This window comes from Oculina patagonica, chromosome 1 (assembly GCF_052425735.1).
Source record: "Oculina patagonica isolate OP01 chromosome 1, crgOcupat, whole genome shotgun sequence".
Classification (NCBI taxonomy): Eukaryota; Metazoa; Cnidaria; class Anthozoa; order Scleractinia; family Oculinidae; genus Oculina; species Oculina patagonica.
In genome coordinates this window covers 41,026,531-41,048,415 of record NC_135758.1, presented here as the reverse complement: position 1 = coordinate 41,048,415, position 21,885 = coordinate 41,026,531, and the positions used below count along the sequence as shown (strand labels likewise).

Sequence of the window (21,885 nt, the reverse complement as noted above, 5' to 3'; positions counted from 1 at the left end):
ATCTTGTTTGCTCCTTAAAAGTTTGACGGACTTCATAACCATTTCCCTCTATTAGCCATGCTAAAGGGAAAGGGAAAACAGTGATAATGGCTATCGGTCTAGCAAAAGCTAGGTTTTGCAAATTATGCTAATTAAAAGAATCCCAATGATTTCCAGATGATTCACCATTTTTCGGTCGTTGAATGTATACTCTGACGTATTTTTCAATTGATATTATATATTTCACGCCGCCGAGATATTTCTCAGCGATATGTTTTCAGAAAATGGAAAAATATCTCGGCAGCGTAAAACATCAGGCACAAAATGCGCCTCTGTTCGCATTCTACAAGCGTACACGTATTAATATAAATACTTTCCGAGAAAAAAAGTTTTGGGTGAATTTGCACCGTTTCCCGGCACTGCTATGTCTTGAAAGAAAAGTACCAACTGTTATTGTTTTCTTTTAACAAATAACTGCATGTACAATATGAAGTGATACAGAAATCAGGAGAAAGCTTGACAGCTACAGCTTCAGCTACAGCTGCTGTTGCTCAAATTTTAAGGCAAAGTCGCAGTCTTCGTGGTCGCAGTTTCTCGGAGTTTTTGGTCTTGCATGGTAAAGGACGAAGGTTCTCAATTCGGCGAGAGTGCTGCCGGTGCAAGAAATGCTTACCTTTGCTACCGTTTCTGTGTCGACGTCGTTGTGCACGCTCCGGTATCCAGACACCACTATGTAGGTCGCCCCAGGCCCCCAAAATGCCAAGCACCTCCCCCATCGTCCTCATTCTCGTCCCCAGAGCTGCTTGTCCCTCTTAGCCAGCAGAACCTGGGCATGAGGAACAAGAACATTGGCTAGACTTTTAACAAAGAGAATTTAAATTTAGCCAATCAAATCCACCGTAGTAAAATCTCTCAAAAGAAAGGGGTTTTAAAACGGTTGATTTGATTTGCTTAATTTGACTTTCTTTTGTTGAAGATCTAGCCAATCAAATCATGTGTCCCCAGGGCCACTTTTTTCTCGTGCCCCAGGCTCAGCTGGCTAAGAGGAACCATTCTCGTCCCCATAGCCCTTTCGTTTCTCTTAGCCGGGTTGGCACGAGAAAACGGAGGGTTCTGGGGACATAGAATTTTTGAATTAATTCGAACTTTTTTGATTGGCTGTTTGAAACAAAGAATTCCTAAACGGAAGTCGGAAACGTAACGACTCTCTCATACATTCTTTTGGAACTTCATGACTGCATACATGAAGACCGGAAGTCCTAGAATCTAGGACTGGAAATCCTGTGTCCCCAGAGCCCTTCGTTTCCTCGTGCCAAAGCTCAGCCGGCTAAGAGAAACGAAAGGGCCATGGGGACGAGAATGAGAGGGACAAGCAGCTCTGAGGACTAGGACGAGAATGTTTAATAAAATGCACAGCAGTGTCCAATAGAGCTCCGGTGAAAACTACCGTCGGTCATTCGTTCTGGAAGACCCTGGGATCGAGAAAGTCACAAAGCGTCTTTAATATTCATGAACTGCTTCCTGTTTTCCAATAAACTTTCGGTTTCAGTGGTTATTTATGCGCGGCGTATTCTGCAGTGTTGGATTCTTTATTCTTCCGTAAAGGTTAGTTTTAAATAACAAAGAAAGCTTTTTCAATGTACTACAGTTCGGTCCAACTTACAAATCCTTAATATTTCAGTTTAGTGATGCATGAAACTGTCTTGAAACAAAGACTGCTTTCTTTTATCTCCAGGCAAGGTTCCGATGGCCTTCTGAAATATAATTCATGAAAGGAAGGTTTGGAGGTGAGAACTGTTCGGTTGGATCGTCTTCACAGTTAGTGTAAGCAATCGATAAGCAATTTACCAGTCCAAATAAAGCTGCAAAACTGATATTTTTAACCATACAAGCCACAATTCAAAATTTAAGCGTCAGCTTCCGCCAGTTCATTCGGTCGATTTATTAAGTATAAACAGTGCATGCATTTGCATGGCGTTTACTCAGTGCTGTACAGTTTTCATCAAAAGATTCAGTTCCTTCTGTTAGTATTTGATTTCGTCTCCTTCAATTAGTTCTAGTTAATTTTGTTAATTTTCGAGCTAAATCAATCGGCCGAACTAAAAACGGTCGCAAACCTTTCGATTACATAGTGAAATTATTCTCTGTTAAGCCCTTAAACATATGTACACATTTGATAACAAAAGAGATGTCATTCCCTTTCAAATACGATTTTAGAATTAACGAAATGTTTCGAAACTAGCCATGAGCTTGTATTTGTATAATCTAATACGTCTGTTTATTTGGTCCATCAGTTGATTTCTTGCAATTCAGTTACTTTGAGGAGACATTGATGCCATAAGAGGCTTGAATTTTCTTTCAGGTTAGTTTTTAGGATTACCTGTATGTTTTGTATTTTCATTCTTAAAGTACTTGTTGCGTAAGTTTTTAAAAGAATAAACTTTACCACTGTTTGAAAATTTTGTGCGCAAATGATCACGTATAAACAAGCTACCTCTTTGATTTCGGTTTGCTCGAGACGTATTTTAAATTAATCATGGAGACATGTACACTGCCTACAATGATCTGATTCAAGACCTCGTAATCAATGACAGAATACGATAGTTTTTAGCTGATTGATCTCTGTGCTCGAAAAGCCGCTTTTTTTTTTCTCTATCTCCAGCTTTAAAAAATGAACGTTCTAAGTCGGAATTCACCGAAAATGGCGCAGTTTTCTAAGAAATAAAGGCAATAAAATTCTGAAAATTTCGGGAAACTCATGAACGTCACCAGTTATTGCTCACGTTTTCCCATATAATTTTGCAGTGAATTTGCCGAAGTTAACCTTCTTTAGTTAATTCTTTTTGATAACTTGAAAGTATTATATTTTGCTTCAGTTATATATCCTCACTATAAGGGTTGATCAATCTAACTGTTTAAAAAATTATACATTGTCTGAGCAGCAGTCATTATTTATAGACTTCTTCTGACGTAACTAACATTACTTTTGGATTTTCACACTTCCGGGTTCATTTTCTGTTGTTTCTGTGTACCCTGATGGCCACTTTTCATAGTCTTCATTGTTCCTTAAGACGCTCTTTTCGTAGCCACTGGCACAAGGTCTAATTTACATAAATTACCTCCCGAATCTTCACTCTTTCTGCTACTCTGTTAAAAGGCGGTTATCATTGCTGTTCAGCTACAGTTGGGGACTATTTAGTAAATAAACCCCTTCAGACGGCTGGAATATTGGAGGATAATGACCAAGGCTGAAAGATTGTCGAAATTTTCTTTCCTTTTTTTCATTTGTTCACGTTTAGTTACGGTGTTATGCACCTATCAATGGTTTGCCCCAGGATGGGGGGGGGGGGGGGGCAACCTACGGGAATTTGACATCGTAAGTTTTCCCAGGGTAGGGATTTTGACATCTAAAATGGTCTGCTGGGTTAGAAATTTAAGAGGAGATATGTGAAATTTGACATTCACTAGGTGCCCAGGGGTGGGGAATTTAACTCTGGATTCCAAAAAATTTCAAATTCCCCTGGGGTTGCCCCCCCCCCCCATCCCGGGGCAAACCATTGATAGGTGCATTAGGCTTTTGAAACAAACAACATCTATTTATAGATTGAGGCACCCGACTGTGTGATGTTTTTGATACTCATATATTTACCTTGTTTGTCGTAATAGTTCGCTCGGCCGCTTTCTTACGCACTTTTGATGTTTACTAAGCAGGTGCAGATCACTCTCCTATTTAAAATTTTATCTAATACCCTGATTTCTGTTAAGCGTGAAATATATATTTTTGAGTTAGCCAAGCGTTCGACTTTTTGTAAATGAAAAACCATTATGTCAGTCACGCAATGTTTTTGCAGCAAGCTTCTGCTTTTAAAAACGGCTAGTAGCCAAAGAGATTTTCGGCGAGACTCCACTTTGAAGATGTTTTTCATTTAGCTTTTTTTTCCTTTGGTCCATTTTCATCCGTGTACCATTGGCCCAACAAAGTCGTGTGTCAAGGACGAATTGAATGTTTGCACAACAAAATAACCTTAGGGCCGAATCGCACTAGCGGACAAGTTTTAAATGTCATAACATTTTTTACAAAAACAAAATTGTCGCGACAAGTCAGAGACATTTTGAAGAAAACAAAAGGTGTAATTATTAGTACAATAGCGCTGCACGTGCTTCTGGCATCCCTGTACATTTCTCAGCACGGCCGTCTTGGGCAAACATAAAATATGCAGTACAACGCGGTAAAAAATTCTCGAACAATTCGCATTTAAAGTACGCGTCTTCTTATGCAGTAGAATAATGAGTCGTCTCAAGATAACTTTTTCTTTTCTCATTCTTACATTTGGCCGAAACACTTCACTTAAAAATATGCTTTGCCTCTCGCGAAAAGATTTTGTGGCTGGATTATGATAGTGAGAGCCACATCACGGTGCATACTATCCCAACAATTTTTGAGTGCGTGTTGTTTTTCGGTGCAATTTGGGCCAAACACAATAGCCAATCAACAATGTATTGTTATCTGGCATTACGAGGGGCATGGGAATGCGACTTGTCATGAATTGTCCTGCCTTGAGGCAGGACATCGGCCCCTTTGATGATTTGTCCGTTTTGATAAAATTTGCCCTTGTCCAACAAGTCGTTCGCACTTGTCTTTGCAATTGTTTGACAACATCTATCGCACGTGCAACGCGGACCAATCATAAGACAACTGCTTCTTTGTTTTCCTGAAATGTTGGACAAGTTCTAAGTCTCAAAAAACGCACTCGCACTTGTTTTCTGTAACAAGTGACACGTTAATGTTGAAATCTACCAATTGTTACAAAATTTGTCCGCTAGTGCGATTCGGCCCTAATTTTGGTTCTTGATGTAAAAACTTTACTCGCACACTTTTCAAGAGCTCGGAAAACAAAATGGAAATGTAAAGTTATTATATAATAATTTCTACAGGCCAGAAAGGAATTTTTGAAAGGATCGGTTAAGCCATCGACGTGAAATAATTGACGGCAAAATGAAAAACTTGCCCTTTGGCGCGGATAATTAATTAAATTTCATCACAACATGCTAATTTCACGGCTTTTTAGTATTCAAAATTTTAATGCTATTCTCACTGAAAGCCCAAACACCCCTAATTCTTTTGGGATATTACTTGTTCACTTCCCTGCTTCTGTATGATAGGGAGTCAACTGTGCATAATTTTTGGCTAAATTAGTATAAATAGGCCCGTTTTATCATGTTTTTCCCTCTCTTCGCGGCGGACGCAAGATATCAGATCGTCGCCCCACCCTCCTCCCCGCAGCGATGGCTTACCTTTGCGCCTTAGCTCCCGCTCCTTTCCGCCTCCGAGCTCTCCTCTTCCCATATCTTATCCCAACCTGGGGCGTTTTGGAGTGGGGGAATTTATTACAATTCAAATGTAATTCTTGGCCTCATCTTGAATTTTTTTTTCACATTTAGTTGGGATTTTTGGGATTTTAAAACGAACAGCATCTGTTATCTGATACGCGTGATCTAATGCATGCCCATTTTTAAGTCGTGAATGCAATGAACGACTTATTGCGGTCTGCTGGAGAAATTCAATTAAATTTGTGTAAACTCCCTTGGTAACCTGGCAATTTTATATTAAGTTTAAATTAAGTTCAAAATGGCGGATGAACGTGGACAAGGGCTGGTTTGAGTGGTTTCCCAAGTTGTAATGCGAACTTGTGGATGTACATCAGGAGAATACGAATATTTTTTCCTTCCTGGAAGGAATTTTTCTAGTGAGGCCAGTGCTCGAATCCACATTTACACACAATGCAACGGAAAGGATGGCCAAGGAAGCAAGAAACTTGCACGCCGATCAATAGCTTATTTTGAAAGTCCGCGGATATGAAATTATCTTTCACTGAAATGCAATCAAATAGTTGGTAAGTAATAAATCACCCTAAATAAGGCTGTATTTTCTGCTACAAATTAGTCTCACTCAGCAAGATTTAACTGATGCGTTTCGAAACAATTAGAGATATCTATAGTTGGCTTGCTTTGTCTTTCGGTCGATCATTCATTTGCACGTTCGTCAAGTTTTTGTATCTAGTAATATTTTATATTCGTTGTCACACTCTCGTTAACGAAGTTCCCAAGTACATCTATCTCGTGACTTAAACTTAAATCAAAATTTCCTCTGGCATTCGTAGCTCATTAGGTAGCAAGCCTTATGTGAATGATAAATTTGCTCTGCTTTTAAAGGCAAAACTACATTTGTAAACACAGTATTCTTGGTTTTCACGTGACGTCATCAAAATTCAAAATCCAGAATCGCAATTCCCCTGAGCTTTTATTTTTCACTGGCTATTAGACGTCCTTAATATATATCTTGTTGAAGGTTTTTAGCTCGATAGCATTCGCCGTCTTTAAGATAGAGCATTTTGAATTTCGAAGTTTTACGCCACACGAGATCCAAGATGGCCGCCAGAAGGCTGTAACGTTCTCTTTAAAAAATGCCTCATCTTGCGATTTTTAACAATCTGAACAGTTGAGGTTTTGCGAGAAGTGTTCATGTAAATGTTTACTTGTTCATGAGGGTGATCTGACCACTTTTTGTAGGAGAATTTAATGCACATAGAATTTTGAATTAATTTACAGATTCGCAAAAACAATATTTATGGGTTAGAGACTGTTGTGAGTGTTTTGTTGACAAATACACGCACGCGCTGGCCGCACAATGAACGAGAAATTTTCAATACTGCACGAGGCGTAGCCGAGTGCAGTATTGAAAATTTCGAGTTCATTGTGAGGCCAGCAAGTGCGTGTATTTGTCAACAAAACACGAACGGACAGACTCTAACCCTTTTATTAATATACAATCTTCGTTCACTGTCCAAAATCCACGCGCGCAATTGGTTAAAATAGATCACGTGATTTTGCTTTACCTGTCGTCAGCAAACTCAGACAGTGCAGTATTGACAATAATGCACGAAAATCGTGCATTATTGAAGGTGTCTTCAGCTTCAAAGCTTGTAGAAGTGGAAGAAAAGTATATTCCTCAAATTATCAACGATCCAATACCAAACAAAATCGAAGAGGATAACAACTTGAAGCGCTTTCATGTTCAAAGGTAAACTGCAGCTCAATAAATACATTTTTGTGTGCGATTGACTTGCTTGTAGTTGCTTGATTGTGAAAGCCATCGACTTGCATTGAACAAGCTTCTCGCTGACTGTATTTATTAACGACCACAGCTGATGAACGATTTTATGAACCATTTTAAGTTTTATTTCTGTACGGCTAATTTGTGATTTTTATATTATTGATGTAATCCCGTGTAATTATGTACTACTACACTTCTTATTTTTAAACATTAAGTTTGTTGTTTGAAGTTCGTTAAGTCGATGATCGCTTGCAGTTCGATGCAGTGTACTCAGATTGTATATTAAAAGGGTTAGAGTCTGTTCGTTCGTGTTTTGTTGACAAATACACGCACTTGCTGGCCTCACAATGAACTCAAAATTTTCAATACTGCACTCGGCTACGCCTCGTGCAGTATTGAAAATTTCTCGTTCATTGTGCGGCCAGCGCGTGCGTGTATTTGTCAACAAAACACTCACAACAGTCTCTAACCCATAAATATACAATCTGAGTACACTGCAAGCGATTAACGAACTTCAAACAATAAAGTTTAAAAGTAAGAAGTGTAGTACATAATTACACAGGATTAGATCAATAATATAAAAATCACAAATAAGCCGTACAGAAATAAAGCTTAAAATGGTTCATAAAATTGTTCATCAGCTGCGGTCGTTCATAAATACAGTCAGCGAGAAGCTTGTTCAAAGCAAGTCGATGGCTTTCACAATCAAGCAACAAGCAAGTCAATCGCACACAAAAATGTATTTATTGAGCTGAAGTTTACCTTTGAACATGAAAGCGCTTCAAGTTGTTATCCTCTTCGATTTTGTTTGGTATTGGAACGTTGATAATTTGAGGAATATATTTTTCTTCCACTTCTACAAGCCTCGTAGCTGAAGACACTTTCAATAATGCACGATTTTTGTGCATTATTGTCAATACTGCACTGTCGGAGTTTGCTGACGACAGGTAAAGCAAAATCACGTGATCTATTTTAACCAATGGCGCGCGTGGATTTTGGACAGTGAACGAAGATTGTATATTAACCTGCAATACAGCACATCACTGAACTCTGCATGAGGCTAGGCTGTCAAGAGGTGTGGGCTGGAATGAACATCCTGCAGTAACTTGTATGAAACACATGATCAGAAAAAGAATTTTATTTCAAATTTACTCTCATTTCACAAGCAGTGAATACTGCTCTCTATAAATTGACTTTTAGCAGACTGTACAGCTTGAAAAATAAAATATTTGGAAGTTATTGTTATTGACTGCTGAAAACAAAGAGTAAAAGATAAACAAGCTTTAAGGTTCAGATCCTTTAATCCAACATGGCCACCAAATCTATGCAGGATGGCTGGCAATGTATAGAGATTATTTAAAAACGAATTAATAAGGCTGATTAAAATGCATTGATGATTTTGGTGGCATGTAAAGGGGTAAAGTAAACTTTTTGGTTGCAAGTAAAGATACCAGAAAAGGAAATAAGCAGCAGTTTTCATTTGTTACATGTATCAGGCCTCTAAATTGATAATAAATTACGTTGACTTTACTGTTTCCTGCCAATTTCAATTCTTAGAAGTCACATGTATGAGGCATCTGTTAGTTTCTTTTAATTATTTGCCTTCTGTCACAGTATCTGCCATTCTTTAACAGAGAAAAATGTATGTCGAATAATACCACTGTCCTGTATAAAATGGCTGAGTTACCTGGTTATTAATTAAAGAACCCTTTAGCAAATGTGAAACAGTTTGGTGAAAAAAAATTCCCTAGCTTCTTTCCATTACCAGCTTCGCAGCATCTTAAGGTACCTCATATCTTGTTACCACTATACGTGTCTCTCTCAGCATTATTATTTTAAGCTCTGAAATAATCTTCACTTCTTAGCTGCTTAGCTAGAAGGCCTCGATGGACTACTGGATGGTTAGTTTTCAGTTAGAATATGGGGTTATTTATCACTTACCAGCTAGAATTTTAAACATGACTCAACTATGACGTACGTTTAACAGATTTCATAGACAATTACAAATGTCGTTTGTCAGCAGACATTTAAAATCTATTTTGGCTTATTCTGGGCTATCAGTTTATAATATACCACATTCACGACTTTGCTCATAGAGCCTCTGATTAGTCTTTTTATTCACTTTTGAAATTTTGCATTGAAGATTTTCTGTTATTTTTGATATTTATATGACTAGTTTTATTCGTTTTTAGGGTTTTAAAACGAACAGCATCTATTAAATTTAACGTGTGGTGTTATCTGATACGCGTGATCTAATGCATGCTCTTTTTATTTTATTTTGAAATTGTGTTTTGAAGAGTTTTTTTCTTGATATTTATGTGACTCGTTTTATTCGACTAGGATCTACCAATACTGTAATTTTCTGACTCCATTCTTCCTAGCGAGAAATAAATATATTTTTTTGTTTTTCATTCAAGGGTTTTGAGTTTCAGTCGGAACCGAACGGCGATGGAGAAATTACCTGCAATGAATCACGCAAGCAAGAACTGGCGTTTGCGTGACTGCTTCCCAAAATGCAGCATATATATAGGCAGGTTTTTCGATCGAAAAATCAACTTCACTTGAAGATTTCGCGTGTTTAAAAGCTTAAAAGCTTTCCAATTTTTTCGATCATCTTTTTTCTTTGTTTTGGAAAGATACATTTTTTTAAAAACCTTAAACGCTTCTTTGTTTTAACGAAGTATTTCTAATTGTTGTTTGTTTTGGTCAGAGATCATTTGTAATGCCAATCAACTGGTTTGAGTTCATTTATTCAAGATTAGGAACACATCAAACGTTTTCAACCTAATCAGTAATTTATCCAGGCATGTTGATAAAAGCAGCTTAGGTGATGAAGAACATTTTGACACACTACTTCAACTCACAGAAACTGCATAACTTATGCGAACCTCGGACTTGTGTGTCACAGTTACTTAACCCAACTGCTGCTCGGCTGGCGCCACTACAAAATTCCTGAGGAGAGTGGGGGAGAAGTGTGAGGAGTAGAAGTGTGATGGGAGAGAGTAGAGTCAAAGGCTGCAGGGGGATGGGGGGGGGGGGAGGGATGGGAGTAGAAAGGGAGAGATTCAAAGGTGAATGGCTAAGAAAAGGGGAAACGGGGGGAGGTGGGGTGTTGAATAAAAATATATGCTTGATTGTATCGTGCAACCTTTGACTTTTGTTTTCTTTCTGGTTTTCTTATCAGAGAAACAGTTTTAAATTTTATGAGTAGTCTGCACTTTGTTAAGTGCAAAATAATAATAATAATAATAATAATAATAATAATAATAATAATAATATTTATATAGCGCTATTCAGCTAATCTTCCATTATACTAAGGTAAAAACTATAATCTTAAAATACCTAGGTTATTCAGTATTCAGAACAAAACAAAAATTTGAAAGCCTAAGCAGGAATTTGTCCAAGCTTGGACAAACAAACCACAGACTCGTGTATTACTCAATTAAATGGTATTTTAAAAGTTTTCGCTGTACCTGCCTTGTCAATAAGGTAGTTAGACATAACCGCCCGGCTTTAAGCTTCTTGTTTATTTTATAACCCTCCGATTAATTTTTACAACGCGCTTTATCGCCAGTAAATTTATAGGAAAAAACCTACGTAAAAAATCCGAAGTAACTGTGTAGTTGACAACGCCATCAAAGAGAGGTCAAGACAGGAACAAGTTGATCTTTTGCCACTTTGCCCTGCCAAAATAGGTAAATATATCTTCCAGCATTAAGTTGTATTTAAAAAGACTTCTGTAAACTGCACCTCTTTTACGAAAGGACGCATGCACCTTCTTTGCTTGTTCTATATCATGCCTCTACGTTAAACCTATAAGAGGGGCAACTGAAGTGCCTTAATCCAGCTCTCACTTCGATCCTTAAAACTGCAAATTGTTAAGTGCTCCCTGCGACTCTTACGTAAGAAAGCTTCAAGATACCCTCCCTACATATTGTAACAGTAGTAGGTCGGCGACCTCCTATTTTACGTGTCTTTCCGTATCAGAATTAAGTCTGATGCCAAATCTTTGGTGATTTTTCAAGCTTGCAGCAAGATGTCTGTCCTTGCATTTTTGACCAAACCCTGTCCGATGTGTTTCACTGTTTGAATGCATTTGTTCCATTTCTATTTTCCTACACTTCTTCTTTTCATAGAGGCAACCTATTGCGGATTCAAAATAACAGTCCATTTTCTTGAAATTTGATCTTCTTTAAAGATGGATAACAACGTTTCTTTAACTAGCAACATGCCACTCTGTATTATCTCATACAGATCTAGAAGACACAGCCGCTCCTAAATGGAGGGGTTGAAGGACGTCGTAGTACATCCTGTCTTTAGCGTCCTGATACCATCATTTCTTCGAAAAGTGCTACAACGTCTGAAATCTCCACAAGAGGAGAACGTTTCGCCTCACAAAGATCTCCGAGTAGAGAAATACACCAGGGCAGTTCGATTCCTATGTTCAAAATGTAAACCGGCAGTGTTTCGGAAAGCAAATTAAACAGTGTTCGTTGCCTTGTGCCCGAATAGCTTGATAAGTGATCTTGCTTCTTTTTTGGTTTTTCTAAGGGCAGTTCATATTTAGAAACAACTCCCACATGGCTTCGACTTTCCACCTCCATAGAACAAGTTGAAGCTCCGGTAGAAAACGTACAAATAGTACCTTGATTTTCATTCTCATCGAACAGGAACAATTAGCCATGGAGGAAGTGGAGAGAATACTCGAAGCCTTAAAAATCTCCAAGGAAACCGTAAACAAAGAAGAAGAAGCGAAATGTTACATTGACCTCGGAAGCGCTTACCACGATCTCGGCCAACACGAAAAATCCATTAAATATTTCGAAAAATCTCTTTTGATTTATAACGAAAGTGGAAATAAAGCTGGAGAAGGAAATGCATGCAGCGAGCTTGGTACTGCCCATAATTCTCTTGGCAAGCATGAGAAATCCGTTGAGTACTTTGAGAAAGCGCTTATAGCCAGCGAAGAAGCTGGAGACAGGGAAGAAGAATGGAAAGCACACCGTAATCTTGGTGGGGCGTACTATTCTCTCGGTCTCCACGATAAAGCTGTTGAGCATGTTGAAAATGCGCTTATAATCAGTAAAGAAATTGGCAACAAACGTTTACAACGAGAGTCGTACAACGAACTCGGTGAGGTGTATTATGCTGCCGACCACTATGACAAGGCGATCTCTAATTTCGAGAAAGGCCTAGAAATAGCAGAAACTCTGGATGACAGACGCAACCAGGGACTGTTTTACAATCTCCTTGGTAATGTCTATCATGCTCTCAGCCAGTATGAAAAATCTCTCGATTACCAAACAAAAGCGCTCAAGATAAGCGAAGAAACCGAAGACAGGAAAGGGGAAGGAAACGCTTACCACAGCCTTGGGGACATATACCGTGCTCTTGGCCAATATGATAAATCGATCGAGTATTTACAAAGAGGTCTTGAAATAAGCAAAGAGCTCCACAACAAACCAGGAGAAGGAACGTCTTATATCAGTCTTGGAACGGTGTATCATGCCCTTGGTGAATATGAGAAAGTGATTGAGTATTCGACGAATGCTCTCGAAATTAGTACAGAAATAGGAAGCAGGCACATAAAACGCAGATCGTATATCAACATCGCTGCAGCGTATCATGCCCTTGGCCAATACGACAGAAGTCTCGAGTATTATGAAAAAGGTCTCCAGATCGCTCAGTCACTTGGAGACAAACAGGGAGAAGGAATAATCTGCAACAACCTAGACACGTTGTATCACGCCCTTAGCCAATATGAGAAATCCATGTACTACTTTAAAAAGGGAATTAAGATCTACAAAGAAATAGGAGACAGACTAGAAGAAGGAAGAGCCTATTTAAACCTCGGGAACGTACACGATGCTCTTGCTAATTATCCAGAGTCGCTTGACTTATTAAAGAAATCCCTTGAAATTAGCCACGAAATCGGGGATAAACAGTCTGAAGGGGCGGCTTACAGCAGCATCGGTGGTGTGTATAATTCGACTGGCCAGCTTGAGAAGTCAATTGAGTATCAGCAAAAAGCCCTTGAAATCTATGAAGCAATTGGAGAAAAGCAAGGACAAGGAGAATCCTATAACAAACTTGGTAGTGCGTACAGTGATGTTGGCCAGTTTCAAAAGGCATTGGACTGCTACGCGAAAGGTCTTCAGTTAAGAAAAGCGATTGGTAATAGGCAAGGAGAAGCAGCATCCTACAACAACTTTGGCAGCGTCTACTACGAGCTAGGTCAGTATGAGGAATCAATCGAAAATCACGAGAAGGCACTGGTTATCAGAAAGGAAATTGGCGACAAACGAGGGGAGGGGACATCTTACAACAACCTTGGTACTGTTTATAGCAAATTAGGCCAGTATGAAAAAGCAAATGATTATTTCGAAAAAAGTCTCGAAATCAGCACAGGAATTGGCAATAAGCTGGGAGAGATGGGATCCTACAGTAACATGAGTCCTGTATGTTTCGCTCTTGGGCAATATGAGAAGGCGGTCGAGTGTGAAGAAAAAGCCCTTGAAATAAGAAAGACCATCGGGGACAGACATGGAGAAGCTGTTTCATACATCAATCTCGGTTTTATTCACTATGATCTTGGCCAATATGAAAAATGCATCAGTCAATTTAAGAGAGCTATCCAAATCAGCGAAGAGATAGGTGAAAAGAAGCAACAGCGACAATTGTACAGCAATCTAAGTAGTGTGTATCACGCTCTTGGCCAGAACAAGCAGTCGATCGAATGTCACGAGAAAGCCATTGAAATCAGTAGAGAAATTGGAGACCCACAAGCAGAGAGCTCATCCTGCAACGTCTTAGGAAGGACTTGCTATGCCCTACGCCAGTTTGAAAAAGCTATCAGCTATTATGAATGCAGTCTTGAAATTGCTAAATCGCTGGGTGATAAACATGGGGAGCTAAAAACACGCAATAACCTCGCTGCTGTGCATGAAGCTCTTGGCCAGCATAAAGAAGCGATTGGGCATCACGAGGAAGCACTCGCTATCTGCGAAACACTGTGTGACAAGAAAGGAGAAGAATTATCTTGCAGCAAGCTCAGTAGTTTGTGTAAAGCTCTTAACCAATACGAGAATTCTATCAGATACAAAGAGAAAGCTCTGGAAATCAGTATAGTCCTTGGGGATAAACTAAAAGAAGGAAGATCTTACGGGGTTCTCTGTACCTTGTACCATGCGGTCGGTAAGGTTGAGAAGTCATTTCAGTGTGGGGAGAAGGCAGTTGAGATATTTAAAACAATCGGTGCCAGAACGGCTGAGGGAGATTCATATAGTCGACTTGGAAATGTCTTTTATGATCTTGGCCAGTACGAAAAGGCTGTAGAAAATCATAGTAAGAGTCTTGAAATCCTGGAAGCCATTGGTGATAAGCAAGGAGAAGCAACCTCACATAACAATTTAGGTTCCGCATACTGTGCACTTAACCAGTTTCAGAACTCTATTGAATCCTGCCGGAAAAGTCTTGAAATCAGTAAAGCAATTGGAGACAAGAGAGGGGAAAGAACATCCTTTAACAATCTTGGCAGCGTGTACCAACTACTTGGCCATCAAAGAAAAGCAATTGAATGTCAAGAGAAGGCACTTGAAATCTGCAAGGAAATTGAAGACCAACAAGGAGAAGGAACATCCTACAGCAACCTTGGAATTGCATACCATGCTATTGGCGAATATGAGAAGTCGGCCGAGTACGAAAAGAAAGCACTCGCTATCAACAAAGAAGTTGGCGATAAAGTGCGAGAAGGAATATCTTACAAAAACCTTGGCAGGATATACTACATTTTTTGCCAAAATCAGAATTCAGTCGACTGTTTCGAAAGAGCTCGTAACATCAAAAAAGAAATTGGAGACAAAGAAGGGCAAGAGTTTTGCTGCAGCAGCCTTAGCCTTCTGTATAGAAATGCCGGCGAGTATGAGAAGTCCATTGAGAACCAAAAGGAAGCGCTAACAATCTGCACCGAAGCCGGCAATAGAGAAGGAGAAATGAGATCTCATGACGAACTTGGCACTATAAACTATTTTTTCGGAAAGTTCGAGGAATCAATCCAACACCAAGAGAAAGCACTTGAATTTAGCAAAGCAGCTGGAGATCGCAAAAGAGAAGGAACCTCTTACAGTAATTTAGGTACTATCTACCATGCTAAAAAACAATTGGAGAAATCAGTTGAGTATCATGAGAAAGCACTTGACATCTTCAAGGCGATTGGAGACAAACAGGGAGAAGCAGCATCGTGCAGCAACCTTGGAAACACTTGTCATTCCCTTGGTCAGTATGAAAAGTCCATAACGTTCCATCAGAAGGCGTTACGAGTCTCTCAAGAAGCTTGTTCCACAAATGGACAATTGAGGGCCTACCAAAGCCTTGGCAATACATATTATGTTCTGGGCCAACTTGAGATGTTTATTGTGTGTTACACAAAAGGTCTGGAGATCAGCAGGGAAATTGGAGACCTACTAGAAGAAGAAACATTTTACGAGAATCTGTACACCGTGTGTAATGAACTTGGAAAGCACGACGAAGCCGTCAATTACCAAAAGAAACTCCTGGAGATCAAGAATGATTTCGAAGGAAGAAAAAAAGAAGGACAATCTCACGAACCTCCTGCTCAGTGTGTGTATTATGTTTACGACCTTTACGAGAAATCTCTTGAGTATCAAAAAAGGTCTAGTGGAATAAGCAATGCAGTCAGAGGAGAGGAACTTGATCTAAGTGATTCTGGCACGCAAATGGAGATGTCGATCAAATATCATGAGAGAGAAATGGAAATCAGCAGAGCCACTGGTGAAAAGCTGGGGGAGGCAAGATCATACCGTAGTCTTGGACACGATTACAGGACCCTTGGCCAATATGAGACGTCAATTGAATATTTCGAGAAAGCACTTCTTTTAAGCGAAGTGACCGGCAGGAGAAGTGGTAAGGCGGCCGCCTATAGTGGCCTTGGAGGTGTGTATCTCGCGCTTTGCCAGTACGAGAAGGCAATAAAGTATCAGGAGGAATCACTGAAAATCGAAAAGGATCTCAAACACAGGCATGGAGAAGGAGCTTCGTACAGCAACCTATCAGGCCTATACCGTGCCCTCGGCCAGTATGAGAAAGCGATTGAATATCAAGAAAAGGCACTTGAAATCTGCAAAGAATTAAAAGACAGAGAAGGGGAAGCTGCATCATATAACAATCTCGGTAGTATAAACAATGCCCTTGGCCGCTATGGTTTATCGATACATTTTCAGGAGAAAGCTCTTGAAATCAGAAAAGAAATCGGAGACAGAACGGGAGAAGGAATATCCTATGTCAACCTTGGAAATGTCCAGTATTCACTTGGCCAGTATGAGGAATCAATCAGCTACCTGGAAAAAGGACTTAAAATCTTCAAAGAAGCTGGATTTAAAGGAAAAGAGCACTTGGTCCTATATGGTTTGGGCTTGAGCCATTTTCACGAGAAAAGCTTCTCAAAAGCATCCGACTATTTCCTTGAGAGCATTAAAGGTCACGAAAATATAAGGGGGTTTCTTAAAGATGAATACAAGCTCTCATTAGATGATCAAAGTATTTCGTTTTACAAGGGACTGACCTTACTGTTAATTTCTCTTGGAAAAGTGGATGATGCCCTCTGCACAGCAGAACGAGGACGGGCTCGTGCACTTGTAGACTTGATGGCCGCCAATTTTGCGATCCATGAGGCCAACAACACAAGTGAATTCACTTTGAGTTCTTTGACAAGCCTCGTAGAAAAGCAGCAAAATAATTTTCTTTTCATGAGCATCATCACAAAGCAGATCTATCTCTGGTTCGTGGAAAAGGGTGGCAAAATAAACTTCAACACAAACGTGCTCGAAGCAGAACTGTCAGCTAATAAAACAGAAACTTCTTTACAAGATCTGGTTACAAAAACATTAAGATCCTTACCTGTAGAAGACGGAGAAGAATTTGAAGACCGATCATTGTCAGCAATCTACGAAGCGGAATCATCAACTACAGAGGAACAAAGTGAAGCAACCAATCAGCACCATTTCCGAGGTAGCGAGGAAGAAGAAAGAGAGGCAAATCTAAAAAAATTATACCAAATGATAATTGAGCCAGTTTCTGGTCTTATCAATGGTCCAGAAATCATCATTATTCCCGAAGGAGGCATGTTCTTGGTCCCATTTGCAGCCTTGCAAGATTCCACTGGAAAGTGCTTGGCAGAAAAGTGTCGAATACGCCTCATTCCCTCTCTCACATCGCTTCAGGTCATTCAAGACTCCCCCAAAGAATACCATTCTCAAACTGGAGCATTGATTGTGGGAGATCCGACGGTTGGCCTGGTAGAGTTTGAGGGAAAGGTCGGAGTTTTACGACCTCTACCAAATGCCAGAGTTGAGGCAGATATGGTCTCCCGGTATGTCAGAGCACCATACTTTAAGCTGATTGGAGAGCAAGCTACTAAGGAAGAGGTGTTAAAAAGGATCCAGGATGTCGGGTTGGTACATATTGCAGCCCATGGTGATCCAGAGAGAGGAGAAATTGCCCTTACACCAAACATACGCACTGCTGAAATAACAAACAAGGAAGATTTTATGCTGACAATGGAGGACATCGCAAAAGTCGGTATCAGGGCTAAGTTGGTGGTACTCAGCTGCTGCAATAGTGGACGTGGTAAGATCATGACAGCGGAGGGAGTTGTCGGAATTGCTCGGGCCTTTCTTGGATCTGGTGCTCGCTCCGTTCTGATGTCTTTGTGGCCCGTGAACGATGCAGCTACTAAAGTCTTCATGAACGTGTTCTACAGGAGTTTGATGCGGGAGAATAAGAGTGCAAGCGAAGCTCTTCACCTGTCCGCCAAAAAGTTAAGAGAGTCAGCGGTGTACAAACATTTCAGACACTGGGCTGCGTTTGTACTTCTTGGAGATGATGTCACGTTTAATTGACAGCTGTTGCGATCGGTGTGAGTATTACTTGAGTATAATTATCATCACACCTTCATAAGTTCATAATAGATAAAACAAATTAAATTAGAACAAACGTGAAATGCTGCAGACAAAGCTGCAGTATGTCTTTCAAGAGTGACCTAGTCCACCTGGAAAATTACATATGGTCAGAAGATTAAATTTGATTCCTCCCATTATTTGCTCATAAATAGGTATTAGGTATAAAACAAACCCCTTTTAGTTGAATTTCCGCTAAACCCTTTTTAATTTGATCATCAAGATAGAAAAGGGAAGCGAGTTTTGGTTTCTGAAATTCGGTAGTTTACACTCTCTTCATGTTTGCAAACCTGCAACGGCCCACAGAGATGTTTAAACACTTTCAATCGACAAAACTGAGAAGTCTCCTTTTTTCAGATAATTTTTCACGGGGCTATCGAAATTCAGAATTCCGCCAGACTTAAATAAAGATTTTGATTACAAAGCAACTAGTTATTTGTTACCGGTTTTCTACGGTATAACTCAACATTTTGTGTAACTCAAAACTTCCCTATCCACAATTTAATTTAACTAGATCTCGCCCTCTCGTCCTATAAAAAGGATAGCTCCTCCCTCTCTTTGTCACCCAATCCCTGTTTCAATGACCTAACAACATTGAAATATTGCTGTAAAGGATATCTGAGAATTATTTTAGGTTTGTGGTGGTATTCTCCTCGAAACAGCGTCTAACTTGATCTTTTCTTGGATTGTTTTACAGGTGGTTCCCATTATTTCGGCATGCAGAGATGAAGTTGTCAGGCGTCGCGAGTGCTTAATGGATGGGTAACCTTCTATAACCGTTGCTGCTCTCTGCCTGGCTGACTGTAAATAGATACCATCGAAACGCCTGCTTCAGGGATCAAATAACCTCGTGGCTGCTGCTTAAAGGGAGGACCACAGACCAGAACATCTCATTTAACGGAGTGGATAGTTTAGGTAAATTAGACAGATTTTGAAGAACACAAAAAAGAAGAAATAGGCAATCGAGGAACGGTTAAAAATGAACGAACAGTTCCTTAATTTTGATGACTGGCATTTAGATAGAATTGTTAGCTAACCAGAAAAATATATCGAAAAGCAGTGTCGTGCAATTTAACAAAAATCTGCAAACATTTCATTATTCTGCTTTCTTTTCTACGGTTAAAAAATTTTCATTACGATCCGTTTACACAGCAGAATTTGTTTTTCGCATAGCTAAGTTAAAAGTTGTACTCTTACCAAAACGAAATGGCTTAATTCAAATACCAAAAGAAAAACTTTTACCCTACAAGAAGAACAGAAGAATTGATACTGCTCGAACAAACGTAGGAATGGCTTCCAAAACAAATGGTTCGGCTGGGATAATTTTGCATGTGTTACCGTCTTTGCATGTGCTTCATTTGCTTTCAAATTGCTGTTAAAACACACCAATCAAACTGGCGACGCCAGGGAACGATCCCTTAAAACTCGCTTCACATTTTGCTTCTCCTTTCAAAATTTATTTTCTCAATGATAGTGCATGTTTACAGCTTTTCCTGCTAGGCTGAATAAAGCTGCGTTCACACTAGGCCGAAACATGATTAGTCTCATTACGAATGAAACATGTTTCGTTGTGAAAAGTGTTCACATCAGGCAGTGCATTGCGCGAATCATGATTGAAACATGATTTATAGTCTGATCATGATTGAAACTACCTTACGAGGTAGATTCAATCATGATCAGACTAAACAAGTTAAAAATGGCGGACATGCGGTGAGGAGGCGAGTGCCCAAAAGCTTCAAATTTGAGCCTTCTATGTGACCAAATGTTTATTTCAAATATGGGCTAATAAAGCGATACAATATGAATTATCGGTGATGGGTAGAAAGCAGAATATTTGGCAGAATATCGCCACGAAAGTTTACGACGGCGGCTACAAGCACGCAGCATTGCAATGCAAAAACAAACTTCACAAAGTAAAAATCTTCTTTTACCGACTGATAGCGCAAATTCTGACAAAACTCTTCTTGCTTAACGCTTGAAAGCCCTGTTTCATCGAGGGGCTTAAAAATAGACAGAAAGACAAAGATTTAATGGAAACTTTATTGTAATTTCGAACTACATTTTTACGGTTTAAGTGTAAAGATTTATGCAAGAACCGTGAAACCGCATAAATTACACACCAGGCATGATGCGTGTTTGAAACTGACACCTAATGTGAACAATGCAATAACAAGCATGTTTAGGTGAAACATGTTTCGTTGAAACATGTTTATTCTAAACATGTTTCGGATTAAATGTGAACGCAGCTTAAAACTGCTTAATCTGACAAATACGGTTACATAGTGAAAAATAGCCCTTTTTCGAACAGTTGGTCACGAAAGCAACTTTCTGTAAACGTACGGAATCAAAAGCTTATGGAGAAATATAATCTGGAATAGAAAGGGCGTATAGAAATAATTTAGCATGCAAATTTTAAGGCTTATAGCTCAAAAGGTAGTATTTTGTGGCCGTTTGAAATTGTGATTATGTGGAAGAACAAGTCTTTCCATCAAGTTACGCTTTATTCGTTTTTTTCACAAAATCATATATGCCAAACTGAACTGCCGTAAAATGTCTCCCTTGCAGTTTATTGGCCTGAAATTTTTTGGTAATGGTTATTTTCCTAACGTTCTTGGTACATCTTACAGTTTATACATAGGAAAGGTATCATTTAGAAGGGATAAATATAAAGGAAAAAATATGAATCGCAAGGCTTTTACACTTCCATACAAACATTTTCATTTCAAGCTGAAGTGTTCAAACCGTCATAAAATCTCACCGTTAAATAGTTTTAGACTGACAATTTGTATTCAAGCTTATTGTATCAAGCTCGTAATCATACAGCTTCGGATACTAGTTTTACTTTAATTGGTAACGTGACTTACTGATGCAAGAGGCCTTTTGAAAAAGACTTTCTTATTTAGTTTTTTTTTAATTACAGTCGAAGCTCTCGTAAGCGGACACCCTCGGAACGTGAAAAAAGTGTCCGTTACTGGAGCTGGCCGCTTACGAGAATGGTTCTCGTAAGCGGCCACTAGAAGTGTAGGGGATAGATGGCCGCCTACGGGAGCTTGCCCAGCTAACGTAATGGGCATATGCATGTAAGTGGTGTTTTGAAATGTAACCGGACGTGGATGACGATAAAACAAACACTGAACTATGGTACTGTAATTACTGTAAAATCATTGTGACGAACGGCGATGTGAAGTTGATAGCTATAAGCAAGATACAGAGGTTGTTAATAGGAGTTTCTTTTGGGTGTCCGCTTACGGGAGCTTAAAAACAAAGAAAAAGTCTAAGTCGTAATCTCTGAAAGTGTCCGCGGCCGCTTATGGGAATGTCCGCTTACGAGAATGTAAAAATACAGAGTTTGTATGGGAGTAAAAACGGGGTTTCAAACAAGGTGGCCGTTAATAGAGCTGTCCGCTTACGAGAGTGTCCGTTAAGAGAGCTTCAACTGTATTTACACAGAGTTCGATCTTCAACATGTAGTTGAAGATCACGTTTACTTATGCAAAATATCAGGAGCTATTTGCAGGGTTGATGAAATATTAAAAACAGAGTGATTGAGTAACGTAGTGAAATATTGTTGTTACATACGCCACAATTTTTATTAAAGTTATGATTATTTGCAACAGAATTGCGTGTCGTCCAATTTGGTCTATGATGACGCTCGTGACATAAAAAGGTTTGAACTCAGGAGTATCAGTAGTTAATCTAGCACGGTGATCGTCTGAGTGTGGGTATTCCTGAAAGAGACTTCTGTTGGTGACTGACATTTCAGCAAGTTGAACACCAGAGCAAGTTATCTCCGGAGTATTGCCCAGAGTATAAGACTGT

The 21,885-nt window shown here is 39.4% G+C and overlaps 1 protein-coding gene across 1 annotated transcript; it reads left to right on the top strand.

Annotated features, from left to right (window-relative positions):
• The first annotated feature begins 1,492 nt into the window (after window positions 1–1,492).
• Window positions 1,493–21,618, top strand: LOC144630678 (uncharacterized). The gene is made up of 5 exons (XM_078489051.1): window positions 1,493–1,584; window positions 1,715–1,766; window positions 2,274–2,341; window positions 11,764–18,026; window positions 18,764–21,618. Exon 4 carries the CDS (start codon window positions 11,776–11,778, stop codon window positions 18,007–18,009), a length of 6,234 nt encoding a protein of 2,077 aa, XP_078345177.1. The 5' UTR covers window positions 1,493–1,584; window positions 1,715–1,766; window positions 2,274–2,341; window positions 11,764–11,775; the 3' UTR covers window positions 18,010–18,026; window positions 18,764–21,618.
• Window positions 21,619–21,885: the final 267 nt, after the last annotated feature.

Excerpts from the sequence above, each read along its gene's own strand:
- LOC144630678 (XM_078489051.1), top strand. The coding sequence starts at position 11,776 with ATGGAGGAAGTGGAGAGAATACTCGAAGCCTTAAAAATCTCCAAGGAA.